General features: G+C 38.5%; 1 protein-coding gene across 3 annotated transcripts in view; it reads right to left on the bottom strand.

The window, feature by feature from the left end:
- The window catches only part of si:ch73-91k6.2 (alpha-1,6-mannosyl-glycoprotein 2-beta-N-acetylglucosaminyltransferase), a 24,687-nt gene that overhangs the window by 4,420 nt on the left and 1,255 nt on the right, over window positions 1–19,012 (bottom strand). The window contains exons 2-5 of one of the 3 annotated variants that reach the window (XM_008337234.3): window positions 18,812–18,916; window positions 9,069–9,190; window positions 1,951–2,102; window positions 289–1,822 (exon numbers count right to left, since the gene is read on the bottom strand). In XM_008337234.3, the coding sequence (XP_008335456.1) occupies window positions 321–1,580 (1,260 nt within the window). In that variant the 5' untranslated portion in view covers window positions 1,581–1,822; window positions 1,951–2,102; window positions 9,069–9,190; window positions 18,812–18,916 and the 3' untranslated portion in view covers window positions 289–320. Of the gene's footprint in view, window positions 1–288; window positions 1,823–1,950; window positions 2,103–9,068; window positions 9,191–18,811; window positions 18,917–19,012 lie in introns of those variants that run through there. The other 2 variants (XM_025053669.1, XR_003049020.1) reach the window with 2 other exon arrangements.

Here is a 19,012-nt window from a genome sequence, read left to right as displayed (position 1 = left end):
ATATATACACATATATATACATATACACATATACGTGCATGTGAGCAATTATGTGCACTGTTGTGATGTGTTTTTAAACTTACATTTTCTGTGGCTGTGTAAGAATTCTAACACTGAGACAAACATTTTGACTTTGGTGATAGCATAAATTGAATGTTAAGAAAGAAAAAAAAAAAAAAAAACTGGCTCCAAGGTTGGATACATGCACGCAAGGACACGATTTGGTTTCAATGTGAGGAGGACAGGCCTGGAAAACCCCTGAAGAGTTGCATATGTTGCCACATTTGCAAAACAAATACTTGTTTTTTTTTTTTTTTCAGTTAAAGCTGTTTGCCATAGCTCATGCATAAACTATGATCTCGAATGTCTCCCCATCCTCCATTCATCATGTGTTCCTTGTGCTCCACTGCTTCTACCCCAGCAAAGGCGAGGGTCTGAGGGTAGAGGCTGTCCTTAATTCTTTGAAGACTATCCGTAACTTTCTGCAGAGCCCACTCTGGCTTACAGTCGTCCTTATGGTGAAGACCACAGTCCCCCGTGTGAAGAACCCTGGAACCTTGCGCTACAAGGACCTTAAGTGGGCTTGGAATGCAAGTGCCCGAAAGACGCTGAAGAGTCCAGTCCCAGTTGTAGTCATCGTACGTACAAAACTCCCTGTTGCAGCCCATCAATCTGTAGTAGACCTCCTTGGAGATGGCCATGCCTATGTTGTGTTTGGTGGACAGCCAACCAGAGGTCAACACCTTGTTGGACAGCTTGTTAAAATCTGTCAGGCTGTTGTGGTTACCCAGAGCCAGCAGGTCACAGTCAGGGCAGTTGCGCTTGAGGTACCCCACCATTGATTTATAGAGATGGAAAAAGTCAGGAAGGATATAATTGTCCTCCTCCAGGAATATCACAAATCCGCCGTAGCCCTGCATGGCGTGCACTCGCTCAAACACGAAGTGTAACTTCCACCACCAGTGGTGTTTGGTTTGCGTGATGAAGGCTTCCCTGTAGTGACCGTAGGAGTCTGGGTGTTCAGCGTTGACGCATCCTGTTTTCACAGCCTCGTCCTTGGATATGTCCCGGGGACAGTCACGGGGATCCTGGCCCGGAAACTCGTGGGGGTAGAGTTGAGTGCTGAAGGGGAAGTAGATCTGAAGTACTTTGCAGAAAGTTATCCCTTGAACTATGGCATTAATCTCCTCTGTGAAATAGTCATGGCTGAAGATGAGCAGGAAGCTGTGGACCTCTGCAGCGTTCTGCAAGGATCTGATGAGCAGCTTCAGGTATTCAGGCCTATTATGGACCTGCACAACCACCACCAGCTGTGGCTCCACTGGAAACTTGTCTGCGTTGAGCACACACTGCTTGTAGTTGGCGTTGAAAACCGAACGCGTTAACTCCGGCAAAGAGGCGAAGTTAAACCTCACCGTTTCGTCCGTGTGCGCCGCCTGCCTCCCCTGAACCACGTCGCCGGCTCCACTTGTTTCATTATCCGAAACTAATAAAGCACGCGTGGAAAACAAGAGAGTCACGACAACACAGGAAACGACCAGCAGCGCTATTAAGTTCCTCTTGACAACCCGAAACCTCATTTTTTTAAACGTTACAACAAGAGCCGTGAGCGGAACGAAGACGGTGGAAACGGCTTCTCCTTTACCTCACAACGCATGTCTTCGTCGCGAACTAGTCCGAAACATCGTCTCCTCGGTATAATCCTGTCTCAGTATCAACAGTATCCTGTCACAACCTGTCTGCCCACGTCGTGTGACCTGACGTGTATCCCCCGTGACGGCTGCTCTTCCCCCCACAGACACTGTCATCTGCTTTTCAGCACCTGTAGAGGAAACAAAAGGGGGCAAAACAAACGTTGAGAGTCGCTACAAGAACCGGACAGGGGCACCGTGCGTGTCTGGAGTTACAGGTGCGGGTAAAAGTGTCCGTTTTCGGCGTCTTTCAACTTACCCCAAAACTAGGTGCAGTCGAATGTGTCAACACCAGGAAGAGGACGGTGGCGCTGTTAAAACACGCTGTTAGTGGAGCCGTTCGAACGCTGACGTGTACAGTCCAGCCAACAGCAGGAGAGAGAGCTCCTGTTCAGCGAATCACTGTCTCACCTACAGTCGTGTAATAGGAGAACGACACGCAAACAGCGCCGTTTGAACCGTGAACTTTGTGAGAGTTGGAGACAGGCGCTAAGCGGCGGAGTTTCCCAAACTGGGGGGCGAGGCCTTTCTCAGGGAGCGGAGAATTGCAGTTTTGTAGGAACTGCAGTGTTTTACAAAAAAGTTCAGGGGTGCTTTTGAAGCAACACAGTAGCCGTTATCTATTTGTGATTAGTTTTGAATGTCTGGATATATATATAGAAATATTTTCATATGAAGGTACGCCCAATTGTAAATGCAGTGTATTTTACAATTTATTTATAATAATTTATTTTCATATTAAATACTTTTAGTGTCCTACTCCTTTAATGTGAGGTTAGAGGAATCAGTTACATCACCTTCATTGAATAACAACAATAGGTTGTTGCTCATAAACATGACACTACATAAAATTCTCACACTCACACGCAATGTTACACAGAGAGAAGGACGACATTATAGGAATATAAAATAGCCTAAATAACTACAGTCCTATACTACAGTTGGAGAGAGCAATCGTTTTTAGCTTGGGGACCTTTGAGCTCTACAAAGTAAACATGTCTGCTCAGGTTAAACTGGCTTAATATGGATTTCTTTGATATAGTCAGCCTCACAAAATAACAAGCGAATCAAGGAAATCGGATAACCCAGACATCGGATAACCCAAAGGTAAATGGGCTATGATCAGTTGGTAGCTTTTGTACTCGTCGAAAAGTCCCCGACTCACAATAAAGATTAACAACGTGAAAAAAGTTGTATCAATGTTTTTGTTTTAGATGAGTCAACCGACTGTGTATATTTATAGTTATATTCATGTTTATATTTGTATAAATTATAAACGTTGGGGGATAAATAGAAACTCGAGGACATTTTAAATCAGGTTAATGTACAAATGTACCTCTATTTTCGACACGATAAAAACATTAGCATGCAGTAATATTTCAAATTCCTCTGGCCCTGAGCGATAGCGGAACATCTGAAAGCTAAAACTGAGTCAGCACTGAAAACCCCAAAGGTTTCAGAAAGGTTTTCTACTATCCTCTTTGAACACTGCCGGATCACTTCTAGAGCCCTACGTCATCACATCGTGTGGTAACTTATTCCGTCTTGAGTGTCAACACAGTCATCTTTATTATCCATGTAAAGTTATGTTAGTGGTCCTCGTAAATCACGTTACAGACGGAGGAACACATTGAACCACTCAACCGCATTAGTCAAAATCATACAGTGGACGTGCATTAACTATTATAGCCACAAGGTGGCAGCAGCCACCAACAGAGTCTATTGGCGCAATCGCCAGAGGCAGTGAGTTTTATCCTCGGGCACATGTAGAAGTTGAAGTTGATTATGTGTAAAAATTGATCTTAATTTGAATAACTACAGATTTTTATGCCGCCCAAACACATAGCCCTGTTTCAAACCAATGTCCACTGTGTACGAAAAGTGTCTTTTTCGTAATTTGTATCTGCTAAAAACCTGTTGCTAACACAACACGAACTAAATAGCCCGTCTTCTCTATAGCAGCTGGGAAAGGTCAGGTTTGAACACTGCGTCCATACGGTGAAAAAAAAATTGTTATGCAAGATTTATTTTAAACATTTGTGCACTTCATTACCACAGCTGTATCAAAACACGGATCACCAGCACATTCCCGGGCAGCATTCCTTTGCGGAAACATCCCCACATCTGGATGAACTGTGGTTACTTTCCATGACACTTCTTCTTCTTCTTTACCAGTCAAAACAAGCAAATGTTTCACTGTTTTTAAACCACTTTAAAATTCCATCTCACATAAATGGATGAAGAAGAAAAAAAACAACCCCTCCTTCAACACGAAGAGTTTCGGTGTCAGTGCATTAATGCTGAGATCATTCCAACAAGGGTGGGGTACGCCCTGGACAGTTCTCCACCTCCAGGCCCACACATATAGAGAATAACATCGATCTACACCATATGTGTCGAACTCAAGGCCCGGGGACCCAATGCGGCCAACTCGTCATTTTGTACGACCCACGGGAGCTTAAAAAAAGCATTTAATAAAGTCCACCTGATAAATTACAAGATTGTTTTATTCCACAGCAATGAACAATATTTGTAACTTTAATAAATAATAATCAATTGCAGAAACATTTATTAAAACCTTATGGAGTAGTTACAGCTATACAGTCTTCCGTTAGAACAGGCCCTTAAAGGGGAACTGTATTGCTGACGTGCTGACGTTTGTCTTTGTCAGAAACATATTGGTCCTTCATAAAAACGTTGATACATTTGTTCAGTAAATATGCTTAGATTTAGTTCATTAAAAATGTAGATGCTACAATCAGCTATAGTGATTACTTTTTTTTTTTTTTCATTAAAAATGTAGATGCTACAATCAGCCAAGTGATTACTTTTTTTTTTAAAACAACAGAAAACTTCTTTACCACAATGCTGCGATTGCTATCATCCTACCAACATGTTTGGAATTTTTGTTTTACCAAAAAAAGAAACCTCTACAAGACATGTTCCCCCAGAGAGACAAGGTCAGTATTTTTAGGTTAGCCACGAAAGCAGAGTATATCAACAACAACACATCTGTTTGCTGTTTATTATTGGAAACATAGTGTGCAGCACAGGAATAAAGTTGCAGATGGAAATATCCACACACGAAAAAGTTTACTTTTCATTCACAATTAGCCATTTTCATCTCGGTTAGACTAAAGGCATAGGCTGACAAAGTCAATGCTATGCTGTTATCATTCATGATTACTCCATATAAATGGACATCCTTAAAATTAAGGAAACTTCTCAGTAGGGTTTATGATGTCATGATATAAATTTTCAGTGTTTTATGGTTTTAATTGTTAGCATTTGGGCTTTTCACACAGAAAATTAGTGTTCTGAGTCATTATTCCAACTAGTGCTGTGGAAACACCTTATAAAGGCATGGGCCGAAAGATGATTTTCCATTGAGTTTAAAGGTATCTTTCCACCTTTTTTTTGAGGGGTTAATGAGTGGTCAAACTGCCAATAACAACAAAATAAAAATGCTGAATGTATTTATGGGACAATTCAATAGGGATGAAGGGGTATGAAAGATAGATATGGTATAAAAAAAAATCTAAAATGGGGGGAGGGAGGGGGTAAAATGTTAGTTTCTGAATCAGACCTAAAATGGTCTTCAAAGTCTTCAAAATTACAATTTCCAAAATATCCCCAAAAAAATGTTGTCACGAAATCTGCACCCTTATGTATTTTTGTGCTAAAATTACATCATATACCAAGTCATTTGTGATAAAAATTTAAAAATTAAAATAACATATAGTATATAGTATATGTATATTTATATTTTAACATTAAATAATAATTGTATATATTTTAAAATTAAATGAAATAATTGTATATTTATATTTTTAAAAATTAAATTAAATTAAATTAAATTAAATTAAATTAAATTAAATTAAATTAAATTAACCAGAAGATTAAGCCATATTCCGTCACCAGAACATTTTTCTGCTACATGATTTTTGTGTGTGGTCATTTTAGCTCCAAAATGTGACATTTAAATGAAATGATGACTCTGATTTTAGTCAGAATAACACTGACGCATTTTCTTTCTCATCTCTGCAGTTGTTGTAATCACAAACAGCTGTCTGTGTTTTTTTTTTTACTTCCTGTGACCATAGACTGAATCAGAGTCAGTGAGGCAGCTCTGAGGACACACCGACATTTGTGAACGCCGTCATGGAATATGAATCTATGGCATTATTCCCAGTATTAGAAATTGCTCATTGTATCTATTACATCCTTTTCATGACCGCCTGATTATAACGCCGATGACCTCATCGTGCGCAAATCAAAAACAGAGCAGCGCGGCCCTGCTGGGCTTAGAACAGTTGGTAAGTGTTAGGGGAAAAAGTGAGCAAACTGCAAACATGTAATAGTGTGATAGTCCCAACATGCAGCAACAGACTGAACTATGGACTGATGCCAACACTAAAAAGTAACAGACTATAAAGTCCTGAGAAGACGTACATTCAGAAGTCATTCGTGTGCATTGCTGCACACAGGCCCTCAGACCGTTACAGGAAGATGTCGTAACTTCAGTTAGCATATTGTAAAAAGCGAATGTCCTGACATTCTTCTGCCTTTGGGGCCCCCCTGGCTTTGTGTGGGGTCTCAAACTCATGCTAGCTAGGCCTACTAGAAGCCTCCACCCATGTTATACCGGGTGGGGCTACACTGGATTTATAGTTTTAGGTCATAGGTTTTCAGGTTAGAGGTAACAAAATGGGGGTTTTTTTAACCGCAGAAAACACACTGTTAGTCTCATTCGGGGATTATTACTCTACATAAATTCCATTTATTTCCCAAAGAGGACTCTCAAGTTCTATCTATCTATCTATCTACATATATACATATATACATATATATGTATATATATATATATATATCTATCTATCTATCTATCTATATATATATATATATCTATCTATCTATCTATCTATATATATATATATATCTATATATATATATATATCTATATATATATATATATATCTATATATATATATATATATCTATATATATATATATATCTATATATATATATATATCTATCTATCTATCTATCTATATATATATATATATATCTATATATATATATATATATGTATATATATATATATATATGTATATGTATATATATATTCCTTCTGTATTATACAAGGCTGAGAATATACACTCGGTCACCGAGGCGACCAGCCTGTTGTAGTTTTCTGAGAGGATAATTACACAAAATCTCAGCTGCTCAACAGTCTGTGGTTGCCATTGTTTCCCAAGTACTGCATATTTTCAACAGTGTTTAGATCTGGACTGCAGGCTGTCCAACCAAACAGGAGGGAGTTCCTGCAAAGGACACTGCATTCTATGGCTGTCTGATTTTTCCTTGAATCTTTATAGATCTTAGATATGTCACGATGTTGCTAGTGATTAGATCATTTTATTCCAAGACTTCTAACAAACTCACTGCCTTAATCTGTAACTATTAGTTCAAGAGTTTCCAGAACTTCTTACTTGTATGGATTGTTATGGATCTTGTTTAGAAGTAAATGTTTTATTTTCTTCTTTTTCCGTGTTATGTCCTATTTTGCAGCCAAATCATATGTATAGATTTTCACACTGTATGTAGAGCAGCACTTCTCAAACAGTGGGGCGGGCCCCCATCAGGGGACAAGAAGGACGTCTAATGGAATATGGCACACTGGACATAAGTGTACCAATCCTGTACTGCCTGAATGATAACAAGCCCTCAGTCACTAGGTGGCAGCAACTCACACAGTAGTTTGTACAGATTAAAATATACATGTTATTAGGTTGTCAATAGTTTTTCAATTGGCGGGGATGTGGGTCGATGTTGTGTTGTGTTGTGCAATGTTGGTTCAGATGCAGTAGTAAAAAGTAGTTTTGAGTTACCTTTGTGTGTGAGAGCAAGACAGAGAGACAGCGAGAAAGACAGAGAGAGAGAGAGAGAGAGAGGCAGGGGGGGAGAAAGAGAGAGAGAGTGTGGATGAGAACAGGAGGATCTTGGACAAGTTAGTCAGAAAGCTAAATGTGGAGCCAGTTGTGTTGTGTGCCAGGGTCATGACAAGGCAATGGTGAGAAGTAAGTGAAAGCAGATGAGAGTGTGCTGGTCATGTGGGACAGCCCTGGTTCGACAAGTTGGCTTATCTTTCATGAGAGGAAATGTGAGGAGGTGTGTTTATTTTTGTGCTCGTGCAAACGTGTTCCTGTGCGAGAAATGTTTGTTTGATTAAAAAGTAAAGTTGTTTTTTTTGTTTTTTTTCCCCGGATCTATATATGTGCGTGCGTGTGAGCGAGTGTGTTATTGGGAGTGTTCTGTTAGGGTGGAAACTTGTAATACGTTGTCAATGCTGTAGAGGGCAGTATCAACGCTATGGTCTGTACTGTAGTAGGGATGCAGTCTCTCTCTCTCTCTCTCTCTCTCTCTCTGCCCTGTTACTCACCAATGTATACACAGCTGGAAATAACATAAAGTAACTTTGTTATCTTATGCTAACTTTGCGTAGCATATGCATAGCATAAATAGCATAACTAAATTCCGGTCAACCCAACAGACAAGCATCCTGTTTTTTTTCGGACACTCTTTTTCACATATATTCCTTACTGTGTAAAGACTTGGCTTTGTCTATATTACTCATCCTGTCCACTGAACCAATGTCCAATGTGTCCAAACAGTGAAATCACTGTTTGGACGGTTCAACATTCTGTAGTCTGGGTGGAAACATCAGGGTAAAAGGGTCCAAGACTGGACCAATGATCAGATCGAATTTCAAACGAGTGCTAATAACATTAATTACAGAGTAAATTACTCCCAATTCCTAACATATAAACAACCGTATCATCAGCTACGGGCCATCATTCACACAGCTAGACCACAAATATTTCAAGCTAGCTCATCACAGTGACAGCAGCAAAACACCAGCTTTAATAAAGATTAATTTTGTTCTGCTTAACAACTTCGAACTTTCCCTAAAATATATTGTTAAACACATTTGTTTTCACTGAAGACTCTATGAGATTGTTATAATGTAATTAATGCGACATAGTCTCTTAACCCTGCAAAAAGTGACCATTTAAAAATAGCTTAGCTATTAGCTTAGCTTGTATAAATGTAGGCGTTTGTGAATGACAGAAAATTAAAACTTAACATCGTAGCTTTTATAGGGTTTAAATGCGCAATATATCAAAGATGTAGTTAGAACATAATTAGAACATATCAGAATCATATCTTGATTGGTTCCTATGACTGGGTTCATTGTTCAGACACACCAAATGATTCCAGCACAGGAATTGCACTCGCCCAGAGACGGAGTCTCTTGGAGCGGAGTCTTTTCCAAGCTTCTGCGGTGTTCCAGTAAGTTTTATTAGAGAACTTACCATGCCAATCAACCAAAGATTCTCTTCAATGCTGTTTCTGGAAAGCGAGTCAACATTCCACATACTTCTGATGAGTCTGGTGAGCAGCCTCTTCATGAAACTGTCTCCGTTTGTGCATTTCTCTGGTGAAAAGAACAACAAATGTGTGTCGTTTGTGTAAAAGTTAAACAGTAACCAACAACAAACAGAACATTAGGTTTATTTGATTTCAGCAGCAAGTGAGCCAAGTAATCAATCTTAGAACGTAACGGGAGGAAATAACCTCACTCTGACCCCTGAATGTTAAGTCATGTTTATGTTGTGATGTGGAAGCTAAGTGTGCTAGTTACAAAGAATCTCATAATTGTTTGTGCAGACAAATTAAGCTCCATGGTGACACATGCAATAACTGTTGCCAGAGCGGATGTTTGGACAAAGGCACGCTTTTCCCCTCTCACACTTTTCCTCGCATTTATTTTGTTGATGAGAATCAATTCCAAGTACACTATGCCAGCTGACAGGAAGGTGTTGGTAGGTTTTGTTGAGGGTCAGTTTTTATTTTCCATCCATTATCTATCGCTTATTCCTTTACATGATCACAGGGGGCGCTGGAGGTGGTCTGAGTTGAGTTGACTTTAGTAGTGGGATGAGTACAATAGCGCTCCTCAGACAGCAGAGGGCGTGACGGCAGACAAACTGTTGGCCGGAACTTCTTGTTAAATAAGCTAAAACCAAAGCTAAAAAGCTAAAACAAAACAACCGACCGCAGTTCTTAATAAAATCATATCTTAAAAGGTGTCACTCCGAGTTAAAAAAAGTAAAATGATTAACAATGTTAATACTGATGTAAAAACAAGTTCATATCTCAACCTTTAATGATTTCGCTGTTTAATTTCCGTGTAACTAAAGCTAAAGCTAAGTAAAGCTAAGTCAGTGGTGATCCCTAAGGCCAGCAGACGGCGACATTGTGCAGAACATAAAATAATAATTTTTTTAAAAAACAGCATATTTGGTCAAAATGGAGGAGCAATACTGGGTCTTGAATATATGGGTGTTCTTCGTGGACTGCCAAACAACAACAACAATAATAATAATACTTTGTTGATGTTTTAATAAATAAAAAAAGCGACGTGTGGGGAGTAACATATTGTAAATGTTCAGGCAAAGAAAGCTCATTGAGTACAATCGTTGGAATTGAGCTTTGAGTTGTGGTTGCTTGACGCAAAACAGAGTTTTTTTTTTTAAAGACGTGGCAAAAACAATTGGCTTGAATCGTGGCAGGAGCACAGTGGGATCCAGTCCCTGGCTGTTAGTTAGCGTGATTTATCATTCAGAACAACAGCTGCTGGGTTCTGGAAACATTCACGTCGACGTCAGTTTGAACAATGATGTGTGTGAAGTTTCAGCTCCATGGATTTCAAGTCGATGGACCAAAAGTGATTCCAAAGGACTAATGAGGACTAAGGAAACTGGAAAATTGTTGTTATTGAACCATGATGCATCTTTCAGAATTGTGGCAGTTTGACAAGCTTGAGCGTCAGCCTTGCACAGAAATCTTTCCACTACTTATTGTAACTAAGAAAGTAATAAAACAATCTCATTAATCATTTGAACTTCATTGATCCCACACTGGGGAAATTGATGTGTTAACAGCAGATCTGCTTCATCAGACTGCCAAGTACGTGGTTCCTCTGTGGCTCAAACCCAGGTCTTTCTGCATGTAAGGCAGGCGTGGTAACCACTACACTATGTAACTACTAAGTCAAGAACAGAAACACCCAATTATCGCTGATAGCCTGGGTAAAAAAAAGTGTTAGCATAGGTGAGTGACATAGGTACTTACTGTATGTACATAATGTGCGTTCCGACTTAGGGTCAAAATCGATTTATGCCACACCGTAGAAACAGAACTATGACATACTGTATGTCGATGACCCCCTGTTTAGTCTACTTCATCCATATTTGTCTTGATTTTCCTTTATATTATTAGCATTTGTGATATGATTCGAGGACATTCATATCTCATGTTTTTGGACTATGAAAAATTATTTCGTGTCCCAAAACTCCACTATCCCAGGCCGGCTGCCAGCAGACAATTTTCCCAAGATACATTTTTTCCACAGAAAAAGAAAGAAACCTTTTTATTAAGAATTATTTTAGGTCGACCCCCTTGGTTCGTAGGTCAGGAGAATCCCTTGTGGTGAAATGTGCATTTTATCTTCATTAAATTTGAAGGGTAATGCACTTTAGAACATGCCACGTTCTGTGGGAGTCAAACATGAGTAAAAAGTAAAAAGCGTCCACAGACGTCAAACTGTGTGACTGGACGGAGTTTCCAAATTAATCCTTGTTATTCTTTGCGTCCGAAAAAAGAAGAGAGTTACACAGTCATGCTGATGCTCGGGCTGGTTAGTCAGTGCTTCTCCTCACTCTCTCCGCATTTGGACTGAACCAACTTTCACTGACACACAGTGGCGAGGGTCCAGACCAGACACAAACAGCAGGTCACAGATGACGGCAGAAGTCTTCCAGTAAAACGTTCACACAGGAAGTTTCTCTTACCAAAAAGGACTGGGTTTTTACGTTCACCACTGTCTATGAGATGTGGGAGCCCACCAAGATATCGGCCTGAATCACGGTCTGATACAACCGTGACGAACGCTGCACACACCCTGGAAAAGAGGGTGGATGTCACCTCAACTGACAGTTGGTTCTCAACACTGACACAGTTGAGAACCAAAAATGACTTAAAATACGTATGCGAGTCTCATAAAACTGCAGTATATGGGGGGGTGGGAGGTGAGGTTTCCCAAGGGGTGGCCTCTGCCCCCACCCCCAGAACAATTTTAGAGGGTTAGAATAATGCACATAATTATATTCTGTCCAATAAATATAAATATATATAAATATATATCAAGAGAGAGCTATATATACACAGGGCAACTGTTTAGAGGGCAAGAATAATACACCAAATTATACTCTGTCCAATATATATAAATGTATATTATATATAGATATATAATATATATTTATATATAAATATATAGAGACCTATATATACATGGCAACTGTTTAGAGGGCAAGAAAAATACACCAAATTATACTCTGTCCCAAGTTTCCCAAGTTGTGTTCGTTGTATATATATATATTATATATACATATATATAATATATATTTATATATAAATATATAGAGACCTATATATACATGGCAACTGTTTAGAGGGCAAGAATAATACACCAAATTATACACTGTCCAATATATATAAATATACATAAATGAATGTAAATATATATTTATATTTATTGCAGAATGTAATTGTGTGTTATTTTATATTAGTGTAGTATTCTTGCCATCTAAAACCGTTCCCATATATGTATGTATATATATATATACATATACATGTATATGTAGGTGTGTATATGTATATATATGCGTATGTATAGTATATATAGACATATATACATTTACACACAAAAATATATATAAATATACATATGTGTATATATGTACACATGTGTGTTTATTCAGAGCAGCCTATAAGTAAGACTGACTATTCAGCAATACCAAAAGAACGTGAAATCCAAACATTTTACGCAAACAAAAGCGAGTGCACTTTTTCTTTTCAAACAAAGACGTTATTTATGAGGTTCTGTCTGTTGAAGGAACAACGTCTGTGTCTAATGTGCAAAGCTTTGTTTTCCTGGCAGGCAAAATATATAGTAGCGTCTGCCAGCTCCTAGCGTCTTCTGCAGGTTTTTCAAGTATATTGCCAGATGTCTATTGTTACCGCCTAATTTCTCTGCTTTGTAGGTTGAAACAATTCTGACTAAATGTCTCAACTTCCTTCCACAGTTCCTGACATATTGTTTTAAAAATAATGATTTCCTAAATCAGAATTTCTTTGACAATTCCTGCACATTTGCAGTTCCCCAAGTTGTGTTCGAGGCCACCTACTGGTACTGGTATCTCTCATGTCGCTGCTGAAGAAGATATGAGAAAAACGAGGAAGACACTCCCCGAAGAAAATGTGGCCGAGGCACAGAGAACAGATCACGTAGACAGACGATGGCATTTCTGGAGAATTTCGAGAAAGAAAGAAAACAAGAATCCAGACTGAGGCTCAGTCAAAATAAAGAGTCAGCTGGAATGATGGTCATGCACTTTGTTAGGCTGACATAACGTCAGCCTTTTCATAACGTTATGGTTTTACTGTCATAAATTTAACTATAAATATTATTAGGGCTTTCCGATATAAACTTTTTGCCATTATGCCGGTCTTGTCCGAACACTTAATTTCCGATTCGGATATCAATCGATACCAATATAGGCCTGGTAATATTTATTTATTTATCCGAACAAACCGCTGTATGAGTTGCAAAATAGCTCAATTAAATGAGCTGCAATGCTGCCATCTAGTGACGTTCTCTTTAATATACAGCCATTTATCTCCAAAACTATTTTTAGGGCACACATAATTTGGCGAAACCAGCATTGCGTTATCGGGTTTTCATTATCAGAGGAAAACGCGATAACAATTCTCACAAATTACATAATTATGCTAACATCGGACCGATATTATCGGACATCCATATTTATTATATAACGATAAACTTCTAACATTTTGTCTGCTGCATTATTAAGTCTAAAGTAGTCAAAAACACAACGTATCGATGGCCAACTTGTTTTGTTCCTTCTTTGAACACATAGATGTTTTAATAACTACCTACTAGATGCGTCATACATCATATAAGGAACCCTTATCACCCGTGTGTGTCAGAGATTAATGCCCGGCCTGTCTCTGCCCACTCATACCACACGGTGCCAATGGAAACATGACTTCATTTTTTTTTTTCACCCTCTGACCATATCAGTTCATTAGAGCCAAAACAACCTTCCTATGTCTGAACAAGATTACTCCCATTTGTCAGCCTCATGTATCCTCTGCTGTGGCCAAAAATCCATGTTACCTCACAATAACTATAAATTATTCTAAATAAAACCTTTTTCTGTTCCCGCAATGCTAAACGTTACACATTGAATTCCAAAAATACAAATAAAAACAGCTGGTACATAGTGTACAACATACAGTGCACACAGAGAAACCACATACCCAATGGCGACCTCCAGGTGGCAGCCTGTGAGTTCCAACCAATTTTCTTTAATTTTTCCTTAATTTAATCAACGATTTTTAATAATAATAATAACAATATAATAATAATTACTATTATTATTATTGTTGTTGTTGTTAATAATACATTTTGGTACCACTAATTAAAAAAAATCATATTTGTTCTCTGTTGTACTGTGTCGATTGCTTTCGCATGTGTAACACCGAACGTCCAGCTGAGCACAAACACATTTTCAAACATTTTTCCAAAGTTGGAAAGTTGATAAGAGTTGAAAAAACCATATTGGACTCTTTTGTTTTTGTCTCCATATGACCATAAGTGGTAAAATGTTTCTAATGTGTTTCGGAAATCTAACTGAGTCTAACTGACATTTCTGAAAGATGAAAACCAAATGAAAATGCCCAAATTCTAATAATCTGCCTTTTCAAAAAAACAAAAAAACAAAACATTTGTTTTTACAGTCTGTGTTGACTTTTCTGTTCTGCTGAAGAGAACAAAGGGAGAGAGAGAGAGTGGTCGGTGTGTGTGAGAGAGACAGAGAGAGAGAGAGAGAGAGAGAGAGAGCGAGTGGTCGGTGTGTGTGTGTGTGTGTAACTCTGTGTAACAGGCTGTTCTCTTCTCTGCTCTTCTTTCTAGGGTCAAGGGAAGTACTGAATATTTCTGTCAGCCTGCCAAGATGGACTCCACCGGGGAGTTGTTGAATATACTTCAGATGTAGAGAGAACAGAGAAGGGGCGTTCCTGTCCTTCACTCCTGTTAAATCACTTCTAACATCACCCCAACTTAGTCAGCAGCAGCAGCATTCCAGGTTAAGCCGGAAGCTACCAGCAGGAAATGTAACTTCTCCTGGGCTTTGATAAAAGAGACGCGAACAGTTGTGTTGTAGCACAAACATAAATGAGTTGATTTATTGACCAGTGACTGCCATGGTTTCTGTAACAGTGACTGAAGACCTGCCTAAGACAGTGGTGATAGAAAGTATGACTGTGAACTGTGAGTACACTGAGCCAACTGACTTTCAGCACTTCATTAAAGGCACGGCTTTGATGATGACACGAATGCAATGTTTCATATCATCATCAAATCACACTATCAGACCACTATTAGTAGGATGGATGGATGGATGGATGGATGGATGGATGGATGGATGGATGGATGGATGGATGGATGGATGGATGAATAAATAAATAAATAAATAGATGGGTGGACGAACGGATGAATAGATGGATGGATGGATGAACAAATAGATGGATGGATGGATTATAGATGGATGGATGGATGGACAGATGAGCGAATAGATGGATAGATGGATAGATGATAGATGGATGGATGGATGGATGGACAGATGAGCGAATAGATGGATAGATGGATAGATGATAGATGGATGGATGGATGGATGGACAAATAGATGGACGGATGGATGGATGGATGGATGGATGGATAGATGGATGGATGGATGGATGGATGGATGGATAGATGGATGGATGGATGGATGGATGGATAGATGGATGGATGGATGGATGGATAGATAGATAGATAGATAGATAGATACTTGTTACACAAACACAGAGTAACGTTCACTGCTTCACTGGGGCTGAACTACATCCAACCAATCAACACCATTGTTTGGAGAACAGCTGTAAAAGTGAGCAGAGACAGAGGGCATGTTGGATGTTCTGTACTCAGAGACCCACTGTCCTCCCTCTATGATTTATCACAAACAATACTGTTTGGGATGGAACTAAGAACGTGGCTTTTTGTGCGACCTCTGAAGCACCGCAGCTGTGGAGACATGAGACGATGGGTTTGAAGAGAACCCATCTCCAGCTGATCTTTTTCTCTGGGAGGGAGCTGTTGTCCACATCCATCGCTCCTTTATCAGTGGTTCCCAACCTTTTTTTTTTTTTGGCTTGTGACCCCATTTTGACATTACAAATTTCTAGGGACCCCTGAGACATTTTAGTAGCTTTCCCCTTGTCCAAGTCACGTGATCGCAGCCGTCAATCGGGATGAGCAGGCTGGGATATTTTTAAATGTTGCATTTTATTTGAACTCGAGCTGAAGGAAAATAATAATTTTAATTTTTAATTAAAAATGGAATTACAATTACAATTAAAAGAAAAAAAATAATTTGTTGAAAAAAAATATTTAGCAAAAAGTAAGTAAAAAAACATTTTTTTTGTATTAATTACTAGACATTTCAGGTGACCCTGTTTGAATTCCAAGCGACCCCATGTAGGGTTCTGACCCAGAGGTTGAAAAACACTGTCTTATATCCTTACATCACCACTACTGAGCATTCACAGCAGCAGCATGTCAGCAGCAGTCAATTACCAGTTCACTTCATTTTGTTGCCAAGTACTTTTATCTTGAAAATACACTATCGCTTCACCAGACATACTCCCCCCTCTCTTTTTACGTATATTGTGTCTCACACAAAACAATCAGACGTTGAGCACTGCACTGCTGAAATAAAGTTTGCTGCTTTAACATTGTCTCATATCCTACGCAATCACTCGTAAAACCTCCAGAGGGCACTTCCTGCGATTGACCCAAAGGTTCTACCCTTCCCTCTCTGTGTGCCTCTGTTCAGGACATGATTTGTATCTTGTTCATATCTGCACGAGTCACATGGCGAAACACAATATCCTCAGGACAAGTTCTGCAACACTCAGCAAGGAGTCAAAGAAGAAAAATAAGACCCTGCCAAAACCCACTGAGTGTCCAACGGGGAGACACAAGATTTGGAGGAAAAATGTGTTTACAGCAACGGTGGTGAAGCTCCACCCAGGGCTGGTTGTTAAATACACATTATTAGTAATGTGTTAAATATGTTTATTATAACAAACAGATTTTTGAAAAATAATAAAATTTGTATTCAATTTGTATTCACAGTTTACATACAAATAGAAAGGGCCGTCAGACAGTTTGTATATATGACATCACGATGATGTCATTCATTTTGCAAAACTAGACAAGCCTTGAAAAGAAAACCATTCTATGAAAAAGTATGTTTTTTTTTTTAATAAACCCACACTGGGGAAAGAATGTTGTGTTAGAAACAGATCTGCTGCAACAGTTTGACCCTTGGGAGGCACCAAGTATGTGGTTCTTCTAGAGCATTGTTTCCTAAAGACTGGGTCGTGACCCTCAGGTGTGTCGCAAGAGAATGTTCTGGGGTCATCTCGCATCATGTTTCCCAGGAGTTTACGAATAATGCCTATTGACTTGGGTCGCGAAGTTTTGTGAAATATAGGTCCCCAGAAAAAAAAAGGTTTGGGAAACACTGCTTTAGGCCACACATGTCAAACTCAGGCCCAAGGGGTCAAATCTGGACCATGGTGTATATTTGGCCCACAAAAATATTTACTTTTTTAAAGTCATGGTTTACTTTTCCTGCTTAGAAAAAAAAGATAGAAAGTTTGATCTGCAATTTTTAACATTTTTTTTTTGTTTTAAAGTTTTTTTCTATTGGAATAATTTTGTGTGAAATTTCTTCCAATAAAAATTAAAAAAAAAAAAAAATTGCAACATTATAGCGACTTCCATTTCCCCATTTTCCCAAACCCAATCCACACAACACTATAGAAAACACACAGGAAGTACTCTCAAAATAATTAATATTAAACTTAACCCCAAAAAAATAAAGAATTAAAATTAATAAATAATATAATAAATATCCAGTTGATATACTACTGAATTAATATAATATACTATATATACTACTATAAGTAATTTTCATTAACTTTTATGAGGGGATGTTACTGAGGGAATAATGATAGAGCTAAATGATCAACATGCATGAATCCACGGGGTTCGACCATCACATGGTTTGTAATGTTTTTTTCCCCCAATTACACGAAATGCAAATCACAGCAAAACAGGAGGCTTGCGTTTTAAAAACAATACATATAAAAAAGTTTTTTTTTGACATGGATTTTTTCTGACTGTGTCATTGCATAGAAAATCATCTCTACGGCAGTTTATCTAAGTCAGAAGTGTCAAACTCATTTTGGTTCATGGGCCACATACAACCTAATTAGATGTCAAGTGGGCCGGACCAGTACGATCAAAACATTCCAAATTATAAATTACAACAAGTCCATGTTTTTCCTCTTTGTTTTCGTGCGAAGAAGTACAAGTATAACTGATATTTATTATTTATTCATATTTAATGAAATATAATTTTACCAAAAAATATCATGAAGACAAAGTGTGAATTTTTTTTTATTTTCAAAATTCATCAAGTGCGCCGAACTGAACACCCTAGAGCACTGTTTCCCAAAGACTGGGTCACGACCATCAGGTCAGTTGCAAGAGTTTTTTTTTTTTTGGGCTCGTCTCGCATCGTGTTTCAGGAGTTTACGAATAATGTCTATTGACTTGGGTCGCGAAGGTTTGTGACTTTTAAAATATGGGCCGTATGTTTGACACCTCTGTGATCTAAGTCAACGTTTTCTATGATCAGTGAACTGGTAAGTTACTCATATTTAAACTATGACGTAAACTTAGACTCACGTCCTAATACTGCTGAGGGTGAAAGTCCAATTGAGAAAGCCAATGGTTGTGTATATATACATACGTATATATATATTTTTTTTTTGGTGCGTGTGTGTTTGTGGAAGAACTCACTCTTTTCTCATTCTTTTATCCTTATCAAGCACTGTACATGGAAAAACCTCCCATTTCCTCTTTGGCTGTTGGCAGAACCCTGACAGCTGCAATAGGTCCTCCAGTCTGTATAAAAAAGGTTAAAGATTAGGAAAACGGTAGTTCAAATCAGCACACTCAGGAAGATTCAAATAATAAGGTAGAGAACCGCATGAATACCAG

The sequence above is a fragment of the Cynoglossus semilaevis genome, unplaced genomic scaffold (genome assembly GCF_000523025.1).
Source record: "Cynoglossus semilaevis isolate Cse_v1.0 unplaced genomic scaffold, Cse_v1.0 scaffold476, whole genome shotgun sequence".
NCBI classification, from domain to species: Eukaryota; Metazoa; Chordata; class Actinopteri; order Pleuronectiformes; family Cynoglossidae; genus Cynoglossus; species Cynoglossus semilaevis.
The sequence above is the reverse complement of the archived record's forward strand: the minus strand, read 5'-3'. Positions and strand labels throughout refer to the sequence as shown.